At 51.6% G+C, this 16993-nt stretch overlaps 1 protein-coding gene across 1 annotated transcript in view; it reads right to left on the bottom strand.

The window, feature by feature from the left end:
• Positions 1–16993, bottom strand: part of LOC103592573 (tetratricopeptide repeat protein 7A) — a gene marked incomplete at its 3' end in the record, with an annotated part of 43948 nt that overhangs the window by 5543 nt on the left and 21412 nt on the right. Inside the window, exons 4-5 of the mRNA XM_008575359.1 lie at positions 15792–15922; positions 12557–12672 (exon numbers count right to left, since the gene is read on the bottom strand). Of these exons, the coding sequence (XP_008573581.1) occupies positions 12557–12672; positions 15792–15922 (247 nt within the window). The remainder of the gene's footprint in view (positions 1–12556; positions 12673–15791; positions 15923–16993) is intronic.

Here is a 16993-nt window from a genome sequence, read left to right as displayed (position 1 = left end):
GGAGCGCCGCCGCGCTTCCCAAGCGGCGCACTATAGCAGTGCACCACTGGGCCGGCCCCTTAACTGACATTAGTTTGCATGGAGGTTTGGGAGCTATGAGTACGGGGAGGGGACAGAGTACCTGAGGGGATCCTCCAGCTGTGTGTCCACCTTTCTTCTACGAGCCCCACCCCATAGGGGCCATTAAGAATAGGATTCCCTGGTAGATGATCCAAGCCCAGGGACAGGTCAGGGGACCCCCATGGGTCCAAGTAGAAAGAGCCTGCAGCAGAGGCACTTCAGTCCCACAGAGGTCTCCACCTCAGGAAAGAACCCAGAGATAGATAGTAGGTCACAGGCCAGGCCAGCTGAGGGGATAGCCCGGCACCAGCCACCACCAGGAGAGAGGAAAAAGACATCGGCTGCATGAGCTCCCAGAAAAGGGAGGAAATGGCTGACTCCGGGAGCTCAGTTGGCCTGAACACTCTGCCCTGGCAGCTGGCCAAACAGCCACAGGCTGAGGCGGGCTAGACCCTGGTGTTGCTCTAGGACTCCAATGGCCCAGAGGAAGCCTAAAACTCCTGGGCCCTGTGGGTGATTTTCCACTCTGTGGGCTCCCTGCCAGCCTCCACCTCTGGCAGCTTGGCCCAGGCTGCAACCAGGAGGCTGGAGCCAAGAGTGACCATGGCCCCTTCTTACTCCACCACAAGGACTGTCCTCTCTCTGCCACAGTCCAACGAACTCAGCCTTTAGTCTTTACATCTTCAGCATTCCTGGACTAGCAGATCAGCATCACCTGGGGGCTCGGGAGGACAGCAGGCTCTCAGGGACCCTGCCAGCCCCAACACACACACACACACACAATTAAGGAATCAGTACTGCATTTTAACAAGATCCTGTGTCCGGAAAGCTGTGTCCTTTTACTATTCTCAAGTCTGTAAGGGATTTTGGCATTTAAATAAGCTCCCAGGAATTATTTAGCAAAGCAAATAATCACCCTCAGGCATGTTTTGGATAAATCCCGATTTTTATTGAATGCCCTTAAAGAGAAAAACTGACACAGATGGTCCAGTGGCCAGGACTGCACAGGGAGAGATCTGGGATCCCGGCCGACACCGACCTGTTCTAAAATGTTGGGAATGCCCCCTCCCTCAGCTTACCCTTCTGAGACACCAGACGGGGCTTCTCAAGGGCTCCCCAGATGGCCACAAGCCTGAGCAATCCCATCCCAGGTTTAAGGCTGCCTGTGCCAGGTAGCGCTGGGGCTTTTCCGAGCCGTTTCTGGCTGCCCTGTGAGAGGTCAGCTTGAAAGATCTCTTTGTTCTCGTCTCTCATGCTGACCTTTCTGAGCAAAGCTGCCCACTTTTAATATCCAAACAGGGCCTCAAACAAACCCTGGCCCAGAAACAGGCTGCATGGGGAGAAGCCAGGAAGCCACGTATTCCAACTAAAGTAAAGCCCGATTGGCCAGGAACAGAAAGAGAGATGTGCATGTGGTGATGGATCAAGGACAGTGGCTTATCCTGGGGAAGCCTCCGGGTGGGATGTACAAGGGGGCAGCAAGCTCCTCCAGCCCCCAGAATGGTGCCCAGTTCTCAAAGGCCTTGGCCTTGTTTAGTCTATGCAGCTTCCGACGTGACTTGCAAGGCTGGGAGGCTCCATTATCCCAGCACCACTGCAATGCATGGCACATAAAAGGCACTCAAGAAATCATTGTTAAATAAATAAATCCCCATTTCCCAATGGAAAAACTAAAGCTTGGAAGATGCCTGCCTTCCAAGCCATCACTTACCCAAGGGGAGAAGTGGGCTTATAGCAGGCATGAAAGGATTCAGATTTTAGTTTGTTATAACCCTCAGATCCCTGAGAAGGACGATGCCTGTCTTTTGACCTGGTATGGTTACACTTTCCTCTCCTGGGACTCAATTTACTAAGTGTTTACAAAGTGCCTACTGCATAACAAGTGCCTGGTCATTGGCCCTGTTCACAACAGGCATTCAACAAATATTGCTGGAATAAACTAAGAGGCCAAATGAGTGAATAAATACCATGTCAGTGGACCTGCATGTAAGGACCTCACAGTCTGTTAAATTAGCCAGCTCCTGACTTACTCAGAGCTTAGCAAAGTATTTTGCACAGAGTAGGTGCTCAACAAATATTGGAGGGGAGGGGTTGGTTTGATTTGAAACAAAATGTGAAACTACATGGATTGATCGCTGAATGGAAACTAAACAGATACTGGTACATATGACCCTGACCAGAAGTCCCCATTTCAGGGCTGGCACTGCTCATTGTATGAGAGGTTTTTGGTCAAACACCCCAAAGAACATAGCTAATGGGCAGGACCCAATGGCTGAAGGGTTGAATCAGAAGACAAGGTCAGGTGAAGTTCAAATGGTTAACCAGCTGTTCACTCCTGCTTCAGACCTAAATCATGTTTTAAAACTAAAACTCTCTTCTGCACCCTCAGCCCCAGAACAAGACGTCCAGGCAATGGGCTCTCTCCTTTCTAGTGAGATGGGCCTGGGCCATGGGGAAGGTTGAGGAGGTGGGTGCTAACAGTAAATACAGGGTGTGTAGGAAGAGAGGCTGGAATGTCCTCCGAGGTCTCCTTATGCCTCAGAGCATGACACAGAATACCAGGAGGCTCTCAGTATGGGTCTGACTGTTGGTTAAGTCTGTGTACTGAATCCCCCCTGAGAACATCTGTCTTCTGCCCTCCCCCAGCCCTGCAGAGGGTGACTGCTGAGAACAAGACAAAATTACTGCTGACTGAACATGCCCCTCATTGAGGTATCACCAAACAGCAGGCTGGGTTTTCTAAGGTGCCTCGGCTGCCTCTCCCACTTGGCACCTGGCTGGCAAGGTGGAGCAGACACACACACACACACAGAAAGGGAGAGTGCTTTCACAGGACTCAACTACCTGCCAGGCCCGGGTAACTCCCTTAGAAAACACAAACACTCCCTTCTCTATTGTTTGGTTTTGGTACAGTGAGCACACATTGCTTTAGTAATTAAAAAAAAAAAAATATATATATATATATATATATATATATATATATATATATATATTTTTTAAAACACAGGGGCAAAACATACAGCCCATTTGTTCAAACCACATGGCCCAAGCCCACTCCCAGCCCAGAGCAGAGAAGGGGCTCTGCCAGGTCTAGGAAGAAGGGAAGGGAAAACCAGCTCAAGAGAAATGGCCCATTGTCCACGCTCGCTCAGGGAAGGAGCAGAGCAGGCTCCTGTTCTTGTTCTTGGGAAATGCCCAGGCCCCTGGTCCTAGAGAGGGCAGAGCCCAGACAGGACACTGCATCGCCCCTCACCTCCCCAAGCCCCTGGAGCTGCTTCACGTAAGGGAGCACCAAGCCCCTTCCCTGAGCCTCTCCCACAGCTAGGACCCTGGGCCGGGCTGCCACGGACCCCCCAAGAACATGTCAGGAAGGCGCCCCCTCCTGGCCGCTGCGGCCGCAAAACTGCCTGGGGCGAGGCTCCTACTAGAGTCCACGGCTGCCCTCTAGTGGCAGCACGGGGAAGTGAAGGCCCCCAGCCTCGCAGCTCCCGACCCTTTGCAGGGGGGCCTCCCAATTCCTGACCATTCTTTCAAACAACTGCTTTGGTTTTAGCTCAATTAGGAACGCTATCCTCAGCCACAGAGCAAGAGGCAGGAGTCACTAGGGGAACTAACCGCTGGGTCAATATGGCAAGGCCCCTGGAAAAAATTAATATCCCTCAGACACACCAAATGAGTAATTGGGCAGCAGCCTCAGACTTAGCCACATGGGGGAGGCCCAGGTTTCCCGAAGTTCAGAGGAAAAGGAGGGAAACGGTCTGGACAACCAAACGCCACCTACTTTGCATAACATGCAACACACCCTAAAATTTTGTCAAATCCTCAATCAGAGAGAGGCTGGACTCTAGGGGCAGGACCCCTAGGCTGGACCCTAGGGGCAGGCACTGCCTGTGGCCTCCTGGCCCTACCCTGTTCTCAGTAGAGGCTCCTCCAGATCCTCAAACGTCCACCCCAGGCCCACGTACCAATGAGCTCAGGCTCTCTGATTACACTGAATGCAGGCGCCACCATCTCTCCCCTTCCTTAGGCCCTGTGGATGCTTCTCCAACACTAAGCAGCACCGTGGCCCTGGCCATACCACCTAGCCCCTCCTCAGAAGCCTTCAGAGTCCACCCTATCCCAGGCAGCACCCCCACCTCCTCACCCTCTTTTCCTTCCTAGCACAGAGCACTGCTTGAACTTCGCGCCCCAGGATGTAAGCCCCATAAGGGAGGGATTTCATCCTGTTCACAGCTCTAACCCTGCAAGCAAGGCCAGGGGGCCCGGCACACAGCAGCACTCAGAGCTATCTGGGAGATGAGATGCCAGCTGCTCTCACCTTAGCCCCATTCCTCCCTGATGGCCTAGGAGCTCCCTGAGCACTGGGAAGGGTTTCTCCCACCTTCCCAAAGCCCAGGTGGGCAGGGCCTGAATTTAACTGGCAGGAAATAGCTCTACAGTCCTTGAAAAGACTTTTCTGAGCTGCCCTGAAGATGACCCTGACAGGGTTCAGGACATGTTACCCCATAATATGGCACTCTGACACTAGAGAAAACAGCAGAAGCAGGAAGTTCTCTCTGACCTTCTCCCACCCTTCTCCCCTGATGCAGGTCATAGAAGAATTCTCTGACCCTCCTCTAAAGTTGGTCATAAAACCCTCATTCCGAAAGGGTCCTCCCTATACCCTAAGGGAAGGAATGTCCATGTCTCTGAAGACATAGAGACACAGAGAAGAACCTCAACGAACAGGCCTTGCTAAGTTCCTCCCAGTTTATGAACATTAGATCATTACTCTTTTTGTCCAATCATACTTCTGCACGACTGTCCATTCTTCAGCCTGAACACAAAAACACACAACTCTCCCTGAGTCTTCAGGTCTTCATTTCTGAAGACATTTCCCGTGTCACATAAAACTTTGGTAAATAAATCTGTTACGCTTTTTTCTTGTTAACCTTTTGCTATAGAGGTCTCAGCCATATACCTCGCAATGGGTAAGAAAAAAATATTACTTTTCCTGCCCTAGAACCTAACATCAGGTAGCCAACCTACCCCTTCTCACACCTTAGGCTAAGACAGTAGTCCTCAGCTGGGAGCAACTGTGCCTTCCCACTTTGAGGTCAATGTATGGAGACATTTTTGGTTGTCACACTTAGGGGGTATGCCACTGGCATGTAGTGGGTGGAAGCCAGATATGTTGCTAAAACCTACAGTGTATAGGACAGTCCCCACAATGAAGAGTTACCTCAAAATGTCAACAGTGCTGAGACTGAAAAAACCTGGACTAAATATTTATATTTATATTTATACTGACTTTATGTTTTTCACTTTCCAACCAACAACAACAAATGTATAAGAAAAATATTAGAAATGGTTAGTAACCTAGGAAGACAGAAGTCTGACCAAAGAACAATAATATGTAATTACAAAAGCTCACTGATGCAGACCTACCTCGGGCAGGCAGTTTGCTGGGTCTGGGACTAGGTACCGAGCAAGGCCTTGGGCTGTGGGGTTGGATAGACCCATGTGCAGCACCAGGCTCACTGGCTCTACCACCTATTAGCATCATGACTTTGGGCAGGTCACTTAACTGCTCCTTTCCTTAGAAAAGTGGGGATTGTTTAGTTCCTACTTTATAGGACTACGTACAATGGCATTAGCATTCTGCCTGGCATGCAGTAAGTATTCAACAAATAGTAACTAGTATTATGAGGAAAGATGCAAAGAAATTACTTACAGCCCAGCCAGGCACACAGGGCTACAACCTCTGCTTTAAATATCTGTCACATTCTGGGGCCACTTCTCGGCTGGATGTGACCACAGGAAACAGACAGAAAGGCTGAGTAATTGCCATGTGTCCCAGGGAGGGCTGCTCACATTTGCAGACTGAAAAATGTTTGGGCTGTTTACTTGGAAAGAAATGATGATTCAATTTCCATTTCTCTTTATTTGGTGTGGTCGAGGCAGGGGTGGGGTGGGGTGGTGGAGTATCCTGGCTGTAAGGACTGAAATCTGTGCTTCAAGGAGTAAAAGAGGACAGAGGGAGGGGAGCAGAGTCCCAGGAACAAAAGAGTAACTGAAATGACCTGGGCTTTCGTGGAGGGGCGACGGTTGGTTAATGCCTCTGCCCACTGCCAGCATCACACCACACACGCACACGCGCGCACACGCACGCACATGCGCACACGCACTCACACACACGCGCGCACACGCACTCACACACACGCACGCACACGCACGCACGCACACGCACGCACAGACAGAAAGGCTGAGTAATTGCCATGTGTCCCAGGGAGGGCTGCTCACATTTGCAGACTTAAAAATGTTTGGGCTGTTTACTTGGAAAGAAATGATGATTCAATTTCCATTTCTCTTTATTTGGTGTGGTCGAGGCAGGGGTGGGGTGGGGTGGTGGAGTATCCTGGCTGTAAGGACTGAAATCTGTGCTTCAAGGAGTAAAAGAGGACAGAGGGAGGGGAGCAGAGTCCCAGGAACAAAAGAGTAACTGAAATGACCTGGGCTTTCGTGGAGGGGCGACGGTTGGTTAATGCCTCTGCCCACTGCCAGCATCACACCACACACGCACGCACACACACACGCACGCACACACGCACACGCGCGCACACGCATGCACACGCACGCACATGCGAACACACACTCACACACGCACGCACACGCACGCACACATACGCATGCGCGCACGCGCACACGCACACACACACAAACACACGCACGCACGCACGCATACACACACACACACGCACGCACGCACACACACACACACACGCACTCACAACCCTCATGCACAGCCTGAGTGTGCAGAATGCACACGGGCAGGAAACAGGCCCACTGTTGAGAGAGGTGGGGCCACCTACAGGAAGAGGAGTTGCCCTTTGAGAATGGTGACTCAGAGTCCCAGAGCAGTAGAAGAGCCCCAAATCAGGGCACTGAGGGTCAGCTCACAGACTCCCAGTCCTTTCCCCATACACCCCACAGGCTGCCTTTCCACCCCCAAAAAGTTGGAAATGGCCTGGGTTTCAAGGCCACTCAGACCTGAAGCTGGAATCCCAATGGGTGAACCTGGGCTAGTGACTCAACTTCTTCAAGCCTCTGTCCCCTCCTTAGTGAAGTGGGTTCACACGACCTTCACAAAGCATATGCACCAAACAAGAGGTCCAGCTGGGCACCCAGCAGGTGCTTGAGACCAGCTGTTCTCTCTCCTTCCTTTCCTCCTGGCTGTCCTTGATGTCCACCTTAACCTCATTAACCTGCAGAAACTGTGCTTGTGGGGAAGGGGAGCAGGCAGCCGCAGGACGTGCAGCGGGGGTCCCCAGAAGGAGGAGTCAGCAGCAGTACCTCCCGTGCCTAGTTCTGCACTCAAGGTGTTCTTGTGTTCCGCCCCTCTCATGGACCTGCATGCCCTTGGGATGCAGGACAAACAGAAGCCCCGTCTTAGGGGGGAGGAAGCCAAGCCAGAGGGGGAGAGGAGGAACTTGCTCAGGCCACAGAGTGGCCTCCAGCTCCCAAACCCCATCCCGACTTCCTCCAGGTGGTGAGGGCACCCACCACGTTTTTCACAACAGAAGCTGGACACAGCACCTGCCATGTGTGCGCATACTCGGGGAGTCAAAGCTAGGCTGTGAGCCCCTCGAGGGTGGCTGCAGGGTCTCAGTAGCAGGATTTCTGCTGTGGGCAGTGTAGCCTAGTAGTTAAGAGTACCAATTCTGAAAGTCGGACAGGCCCCTGAGCACATAATCCTACCTCTGCCCAGGTCAAGTCACTTTTGTTCGCTGTGTCTCAGTTTCCCATCTGTAAACAGGGATGCTGACTATGGTCCCCACCTCAGAGGGCTATTGGGAGGATAACAAACACATGAAAGTGAAGTACTTAAGTGCCTGGCACAAATTTAGCACTTAATAAGTGGCATACATTATTATAACAAACATTCGTTCAATGAATGAGTGAAGACGACAATATTGAAATCAGAACTGTCCGTTCCCCACAAACTCTACTCCACAAGGCTCCCCTATATAAGAACAGCACCTCTGCCCTTAATGCCTAAGAGGGTCCTTAGGAGAGAAGGCTCCATGAACTCTGCAGAGAAGGGGTCAGTGAACTTTCCTGTGAAGGGCAAATAAAGGGAGCAGGTATTATAGGCTCTGCCATGAGGTCTCAATTGCAGCTACTCAACTCTGCAGTGAGACAACACGTGAATGAATGGGTGTGGCTGTGTTCTAAAAACTTTATCTACAACAACAGGCTGCAGTCAGCCTTGCTGTACAGGTTCAACTTCCCCAGGCTCACTCTGGGCTTCGTAAGGCATTGATGAGCCTCTGAGTAAGGACCCCTGCCCCTCTTTCCAAACCTCTGCAGGCAAGGAGCTGAGTGCCACCTCTCTGTGCATCCCCCACCTGATTCATCCCCTGGAGCTCACAACTGGCAGAAGGAGGGGCTCCCCAAGGGGAGGGGGCTTCAGCTAGAGTTGCCTGGGCAACAGAAACAGGAACCAGCTGCTGGGCCACCATTCCTCTGAAACCGAAGCTCGCCAACCTGAAAAGCAGCTGGTGGAGGGAGCAGAGGCAGCTGTGCTCCTCAGCACCCCTGTGCCACCCACCCACCCCCTAGGCCCCACTCCCTGGCCCCAGGTGGTCTGAGGAGCCCAGGGCTCCATGGCCACCCTTGGCGTGAGCCACCTCGGCTCTCTGGGCCTCCAAATCCACATGTCCAAAAGGGGGACACCACCACCTCCCTGGCCTAGCATGTGAGAAATTAAAAAAAGAAAACAAGGTGTAAAGTTAGTGTCTGGGCTCACAGTCTGTGCAGCTGTGAACTGCATGAAAATTAATAAAAATAAATGATAATACTGGCTTTGATTCTCTAAGCAGCTGCGATATATCAGACGCTCTGCTTGGTGATCATGTCTGATCTGCCGGGCACGTTCAGAGAGCTCAGGGGACTTGACCACAGCCACCAGGCTTCTGGCAGCAGAGCTAGGATTCACTCCCGCATATGCTGTCTCCAGAGCTGTGCTTCCCAGTCTCCTGTTCCACCAGGCCTCAGGAGAGCACAGGGACCTGGCTGGGACCCCTCCACCCTGTCTTTACCATCTGCAGCCCCCCACTCCACCCCCTCTAACAGCAAGGGCAGAGGGGAGAAAGAGGGAGGGAAGGGGGTAGGGGGCAGCTGAGGAGGGACTGTCTCCCCCAAGGCACATGGCCCCTGCCTGCCTACAGCCGTCTTGGCCACCTGTGCCTCCTGGGAGTGGGCTCACCACGGTGTGCCCTGCATTCTGGACAAGGGACTCCACTTTCTTCTCTTCCAGGCAGTGGAGGAGTTAAGCTCAGGGGCTTCTAATACCTGATAACCTGAAAGGTATGTAGCCCTCATGGGCCAGGGCTGCCAGGTTGGGCAGAGCTGCTCACTGGATGGAACAGCTGCCAGCACCAGACCCTGTGTTTCAGTCAGAGGCTCCCCTCACAGTCTCAGAGCAACAGAGCCTCACCCCCAAACAAGCGCTCTGTGTCAATCAGAGTCTGGAAAACGTCACATGCCTTTGCCTCCTCCTGGGGACCGACTACCTTGTTCATCCAGGTTTCCCTTCTAAAGGGTCTGATAAGTCTTTAAGCCACTGTCTCCCAAACTTATGAGGCCATGGGCCTCACCTGCAGATCTCTGCAGCACTAGAATCCTCAGCCCCGTCCCACCTCCTCAGGCCCTTCCCAACTCCCCCGTCTCTGTGAATCTCGGCTGCTGTCCACTGTGTGCCTGCACCCACCTAGCCCTGGGCCCCCCTGCAGGTGCCCTCCTGCTGTGAATCTCGGCTGCTGTCCACTGTGTGCCTGCACCCACCTAGCCCTGGGCCCCCCTGCAGGCGTAGGCTAGGCCACCTTCCTCTTGACCCCCACCCACAGTGAGCAACTTCATGCAGGAGAGAGATGAGCAGGATCACCAAAGAGGCTCACAGCCGAACCCTGAGTGGACAAAGCAGGCCATAGGCAGTGTGTACTACAGGATACTATTTTGGTTTTGTAGTTTTAAAAAAGGAAACAGAAAATACATCTACATGTCGAGAGATGAGCAGGATCACCAAAGAGGCTCACAGCCGAACCCTGAGTGGACAAAGCAGGCCACAGGCAGTGTGTACTACAGGATACTATTTTGGTTTTGTAGTTTAAAAAAAGGAAACAGAAAATACATCTACATGTCTATACATAGAAAAACACAGAAGACACACATCAAAATGTTGACAGTGATTATCTAGAGCACAGTTCAGCAAATTTTTCTGTAAAGGGCCAGTGCCTTGGGCTGAATGTCCCCCCAAATCTTAACCCCCACTGTAACTGCTGAGGATGGGAAAATCCTATTATGGTAATTGAAAGGTAGGGCCTTGAAGATGTGATTAGATTGCAGGATCATACCTAGTGAATGGATTAATAATGATGGTCAGGGGCGTGGTTCTGAGGGCTTTAAAAGGAGAGCACATGAGAGCTTAGTCTCTCTCTGCTCCACCATTTTCTGCCATGTGAGATCCCTGGGTCACTGTCGCCACCACCAAGATCCTCAACAGATATGTTCCTTAGACTCTGGAATTCTCAGCCTCTGAAACCGTGAGTAATAAATTTCATTTCCTTTGTAAAACACCCGGTTCTGTGTATTTTGTTATAAGCAACAGAAACAGACTAATATAGCCAGAGAGGGGCTGAAGGTTGAGTTGATCACCAATAGCCAATGATTTAATCAATCATGCCTATATAACAAATGAAACCTCCATAAAAAACCCAAAAGCACAGGGTCTGAAGAGCTTCTGGGTTGCTGAACATGTGGGCAGTGGTACTCCAGAGAGGGCATGGCAGCCCCGCGCCCCTTCCCCATACCTTGCTCTAGGCATCTCTTCCACCTGGCTGTTGTTGAGCTGTAACCTTCTATAGTAAACCAGTAATCTAGTAAGTAAACTTTTCCTGGGTTCTGTGAGCTGCTCTAGCAAATTACCGAACCTGAGAAGGGGTCACGGGAACCTCTGACTTGTACCCTTGTCAGACAGAAGTTGTGGGTAACCCGGGCACCAGGTACTCACGTCTGGCATCTTAGGTGGGAGGCAGACTTGTGGGCCTGAGCCTGTGGGGCCTGTGCTAACTCTGTTGGCGTCAGAATTGGAGTGAACTGTAGGACACGCCACGGGTGCTGGAGAGAATTGGATGGTGGGTGGGAAAACCCCCACACTCTTGCTCACAGAAGGGTTCTGTGTTACGTTGAGAGCACAGAGCAGGAGAAAACAGTAAGTTTGTTTTTTCCTGCCAAACAGGTACCATGTGCAAGAATTATCTATTCAAAAACAGGTGAAATGAAAGAAGTGACATTGAATTAGATAAATCATACCCAAATGACATATGGGCCTCAGAGAGCTCCAGCCCATCAGGAAGGAAAGCTGTGTGCCACTGTGCCTGGGTCCCCTCACCTGTGAGGAGGGGGTAACACCTGCTTGGCAGGGAGGCTGAGTGAGGTGAGACATGTGACAACTGCCACAGGACAGCTGCACTCAGCATGTCAGTCCCCTTCTGCTATGATGTCCTCCAGCCCCAGCCCACAGTGTCTGTGGAGGGATGTTATGATGCAGGAGGGGGCCAAAGTCTCCGCTGCAGACAGGCAGGAAGCCCCGCCCCTGCCTGGCAGTCCCCTGAGGATGGAGGCACAGCCAGCAGGCAGGACCATCTGCAGAACCGCTCCAGGGCCATGCTTGCCTGCAGGGTGCCCTCCTGCTCTCAAAGCTTCTCCCTCCCTCGCCACTGCCCAACACACACCACAAAGCCACCACTCCCGGCTCAGCGCCAGCACCAGCCACCCCTCCATGCTCTGCAGGGGGTGGAGGGGACCTCTCTACCCAGGAAAAGAAGACCAAGGAAGGCATTCTGGCACCATGGTTCTTGGGTTCCAGGTGGGCGAGTTTTCCCAGGAGTCCTCAAGACAATGCACAGGAAAACAAGCTTTGCTGCTACCTCATCAGCTGGGACAGTCACACCCTCAAAATGACACCAGGACTTTATTTTTCACCATGCTCCCTGTTGCACCTCACCATCCCTTGAAAGCTAGAATGAGCAGGAACCAGCCTTCCCGTTCGGTTTTTGGGAAACCCAAGGCTCAGAGAGCACAATGCCTTTGCCCACACCTCAGATGACAGAGAACTAAACCAGATCAGCACCCACTAGCAGCTCACTGTCCTTCACTCTCGACGTCTCCTTCCAGGCTCCTGGGCTCCACTATCCCCCTAAAGACAACCACTCCTGTTTCTCGTCTCTGCAGTTCTCCCCAAAAGCACGGGCAGCCTTTATTGCTTCAGCAGCTCCCTGAAGCTTGGCTCTTCCCACAAGAGCACCCTGTACACCTCCAACCAGATGTGACACTCGATCTTCTCAGGACAGTGCACAGGCACACAGTCCGGGGAGGGAGACCAGGCTCCGCCATGTCCAAAGCACCCTGGCCCAGAGAGAAACATCCAGGTCCCACTCGGCTGCCAGCGACCTACCCCTTCTTCAGGTTTTTCACGTAGGCGCTCTGGAGGGCGGCTTCCAGGAAGTAGGAGAGCTCATAGTCTGCCGGCTGAGAGCCTTTCAGATGTCTTGACGTGCTGTTATTTGTGGCCTGGGAAGGGCGACAGAGAGAGAGCCACAGTCTCAAAGTTCTGAGGCAGAGGGGCCGGGAGTGAGGGTCAGCCCAGCAAGGAGGTGGCCCCACTGCCATCCCAGTCCCAGAGATTCTCAAAGCTCGACCTAACTTGCTTTCACATAAAATCATCTAAAGCACTCTCTCCCCATCCAAATGCTGGATGCCCACAAGCCCCAGGTCTAACATTCTTTATTCAACAATTGCAGAGCTTTAAGTTTATTAACTCATTTAATCCTTAAGCAACCCTATTAGGAACTGTCATTGTTCCCATTTCACAGATGAGAATACTGAGGCAAAGAGAGGTTCTCTTCTTGTGCAAGGTCACTGAGGGTGTGGGTGGCAGAGCCAGGAAGTCAGGCTGCAGAGTCTCCTGTGTGAGGGCTTCCCTGTCTGTTCAGGGCCATGCTGAGCACTCTTCAATCAGACAGCACGTACTGCCTGAGCATGTGGTAGAGATCACTACATGCAGGTCCCTGTTCCTCTGCGTATGCAAATCTCATCTCCTGCCAGACTTCATTCCCACAGGGCAGGGGTTGTCTCCTGTGACCCACTGCTGTCCACACCCTCACGTCCACCCCAGATAAGGAAAGAGAAGGAAAAAGGAAACTTATGGAACCACCACAAGCCAAAATCTTAGTTCAGCTTCACAATGACCCTACAAGGCTGATTTTGTTTTCACTTTATAGGTGAGGAAACTGAGGCTCAGAAAGTGCCTAAGGTCACAAAGCTGGTGTGAGCCTGGACCTCAAACTCAAGTCTAGCCAGCTATAGATTCCAGGCTATATCTACTACTTTCTGGCTCATTCATTTCACACACATTTGACCACCTACCACATGCCAGGTACCACATTGTCCCTGTCATACAAACATGGAACATCAGAACATCCCAAGGGCTGAGATCTCAGGTTCCAGGAGAAGCTGAGGGACAATTACATTATTAACCGAGCTGTTGCTTAAGCCTCAGCTCGAACACAGTGAGAAAGGCCTGCCTTCAGTAGCACCTTCCTTGTCTGATCTGAGGAAAAAACCCAATGAGTCTCCCACCTTATCTTTGAGAAATCAAAAAAGATTTAAGAGAGGTTCTTAGTACCTCAGAGGTTGGGACTGGGTCTCAAGCTGACACACAGCATTTCTGAGAATGTACAGGGTCTGTGGTCTGCCTTCCCTCAACTTGAGATGACCAGCTACCGGGTCTCCTCTGTCTGCCCATGCCAACCAGGCACCGATTCCTGCCCTGGACACCATTACAGCTCATCACCTGAATCCTCTTTTAAAAGTCCAAAGCCTAGGCTTCCGGCACAGTAGGAGATTTTATCTTTCTCACAAAAGTCTCCTCCAAACCACATGAATTCACATATGAAGAGCTCTTAAAACATTGCTGTCTAGCAGTGATCCACATGACCTTGGTGGAGGTCAACTCAGCCATGTCAGTCTCCAGGTGGCCTCTGCCAGGAAACGGGCACTGGAACCGGCTGAGCCCTCAATCATCACTTCTCCTTTCCTCCCGATGTCCAATCAAGCAGAGGGACTCTAGGGCAGTGGATCTCAACGGGGGTGTGATTTTGCCCTCAGGGGACATCTGACAGTCTCTGAAGACATTTTTGGTTGTCATAATTGGGGGAGGGGGTGCTGCTGGCATCTAGTGGGTAGAGGCCAGGGATGCTGCTCAACATCCTGCAGTACACAGGACAGCCCCACAACAAGGAATTACCTGGCCCCAAATGTCAATAGTACTGAGGGTGAGAATCCCTACTCTAGGAAAGCTGACCTGGCCAGAGGTGGACTTCTCCAAAAAGACCCATCACAAAAACAGGTGCTGAGTTGACAGTGTGGCATTTGCCAATGTAGGTGAGGCACAAGTGTCTCCTGGGCTCTGAGTCTCTCAGCTCATGACCACCTCCTCCTTCAGGACGTCAATCCCAATCTACCCTACTACAGAATCTGCCATCCAACATCTGCTAAACATCTATTAAACAGAATGCCTAGGCACCACTCTTGATGTCTCCCCCACAAGTAATCAGAGCCACATTCCCTGGGTTCAAATCCTGCCAACACCACATAACTGCATGAACTCCAGGAAGCTGCATGAACTCCTCTCCAAACCTGAGCTTTCCTCATCTGTAAAATGGGAATAACAACGGTCCCTATTTCATCCAGGCAGTGTGAGGGTTAAATTACAGAGTGATTTAAGATACTCAGAGTAGTGCGTGACATGAAAGCAGGTACGCAATAAACGCAATAAACATTAGCAGTATCTCGGTCAATACAGTTGCCCATTGTCCTGGCGTTAAACCAAGCGCCCCTCGAGAGAGGAAGCACGGGGACACTCACCATGGAATGCTGCTTACACCTGGGGTCAACACCCTGAGACAGTTAACACAAGCCCATGGCAGAGAGGGGGGCTCACCAGAGCCCCGCTGGCCAGCTCTCTGCTGGCCTCTGAAAGGCTTGGGGAGTGGGCCCCAAGACCCCACCCCCCAGGGGATCCAGCAAGGAGCTTGTGTGGCACCTGAGGACGGGGAAGGATGTTTAACTGCAAGAACCAGCCCTGCTCCACCCCTTCCAAGGGCAGAGTGGCGAGCAAACAATTTAATCTCTCTAAACCACATCCATTAACAGGGATACATATAATACCTACTTCCTAGGGGTGCTGTGAAGAGTGAACAAGTTGAGGGATTCAAACAGGACTGTCACTTGGCTGTACAGGTCACGCTCTCTAAACCACATCCATTAACAGGGATACATATAATACCTACTTCCTAGGGGTGCTGTGAGGAGTGAACAAGTTGAGGGATTCAAACAGGACTGTCACTTGGCTGTACAGGTCACGTTCACCAAGGAGTTCCTCTTCCCTCACAGATGGCACGGACTCACTTATTTACTAAAACTGTTTTCTGGCAGTAAAGAGTCTCATGCTAACAGAATCAGTATACTATAATGAGTTTTCCAGCCGATGAAGGAGAGTGTCCTCGGGGGTGGGGGGAAGTGCCCTTTTCTAACTTGCACAAGGGCGGTGCATGGGCTTAGCGGGGGCCTGTAGATATCAGTGCTCACCGAGAGCAGCTACTACCACAGTGTTGTTATTCCCCGCTCACCTTCTCCAATTCCTGGAGGAACACCTGGGCGATCCAGGAGGCCCTCTCGAAGCAGGCGATCACCTCCTCCTCCCTCTCGGTCAGGCGGTAGCGGGAAGCGATGGAGTTGGGCAGGCGTTCCAGGGAGAGGCCTGCGGGAGGAAGACAGCGCCTCAGACCTGTGCCGCTCTGGCCCCCTGACTCCAGGCCCTTCCCAAGGGCCCAGGGTGGGCTCATCCAAAGGGACGTAAGCTCTGGGGCAGCCAGCAGGAGGTGGAGGTCTGTGAAGGGCAGGGAGAAAGCTAGAGCAGTGGTGGTATTAGCACGGCCGGGAGCAAGCGACGGGTCGACAGAAGGTACCCAGGCCCCACGTGGGGAATCACACTCTGTCACCCCCCGTCCAACTCCCCCAGGAAACCATTCCTGACTCCTCCTTCCAGTTAGAGGACAACATCCACCCTCCAGGTGCTCACCACTCTTTACGTTGTACTGTGGTTATCTATGGCCAGCTCCTTTCTCCCCCACTAGCTGAAAGCTCTACGTGGGCAAATGTGAAACTTTCCGGGCTGCCACATGCCTAACGCAGCACCCTGCACAGCAGGAGCTCGAGCTATGCAGTGCGTTCAGTTTCTGCCTCCCTGACATCCACTTCCCATCCTTCAGTAAGGGCACCTCGCTTTCCCCTTGACCATCCCTCTTGCAGTCACAGCCCATCACGAGGGCCACGGTGACTGCTAAGGGTGGTCACATGGCCCAGTTTGGGCCAAAAAGGACCAGTCTCAGAATTGTTACTCTTTCCACTGAGGCTGTTAAGCTGGTACCAGCGGTCAACTTGGAAATGTTAGGGAGAGCCTGCCTTAAAAGGAGGTGTATGAAAATACAGATAACACTACTGAACTGTATACTCAAAAATGGTTAAAATGGTAAATTTTACATGGTTTTTTTTAACCACAATTTTAAAAATTTTAAATTAATGAACTAAAAGCATAGCTCCAAGGCCACAAAATGAACAAAAAGACATATAAGAAACAAAGAAGGGAAATCATTGTTAGACTTATTAGAAATGAATGCTGCAAAGAAAAACAACTAGACTCATGTCAGGTGTTTTTTTGTTTGTTTTTTGTTTTTCTTTACAACTTTGTTTACTCAAAAACATTGAATAAACTCTTAGACATGAAAAAAATAAAAATAAAGTCCACACAGAGTAAAGATGAGACATAACT

The sequence above is a fragment of the Galeopterus variegatus genome, unplaced genomic scaffold, assembly GCF_000696425.1.
Source record: "Galeopterus variegatus unplaced genomic scaffold, G_variegatus-3.0.2 Scaffold1172, whole genome shotgun sequence".
In the NCBI taxonomy this organism is placed as follows: Eukaryota; Metazoa; Chordata; class Mammalia; order Dermoptera; family Cynocephalidae; genus Galeopterus; species Galeopterus variegatus.
The sequence above is the reverse complement of the archived record's forward strand: the minus strand, read 5'-3'. Positions and strand labels throughout refer to the sequence as shown.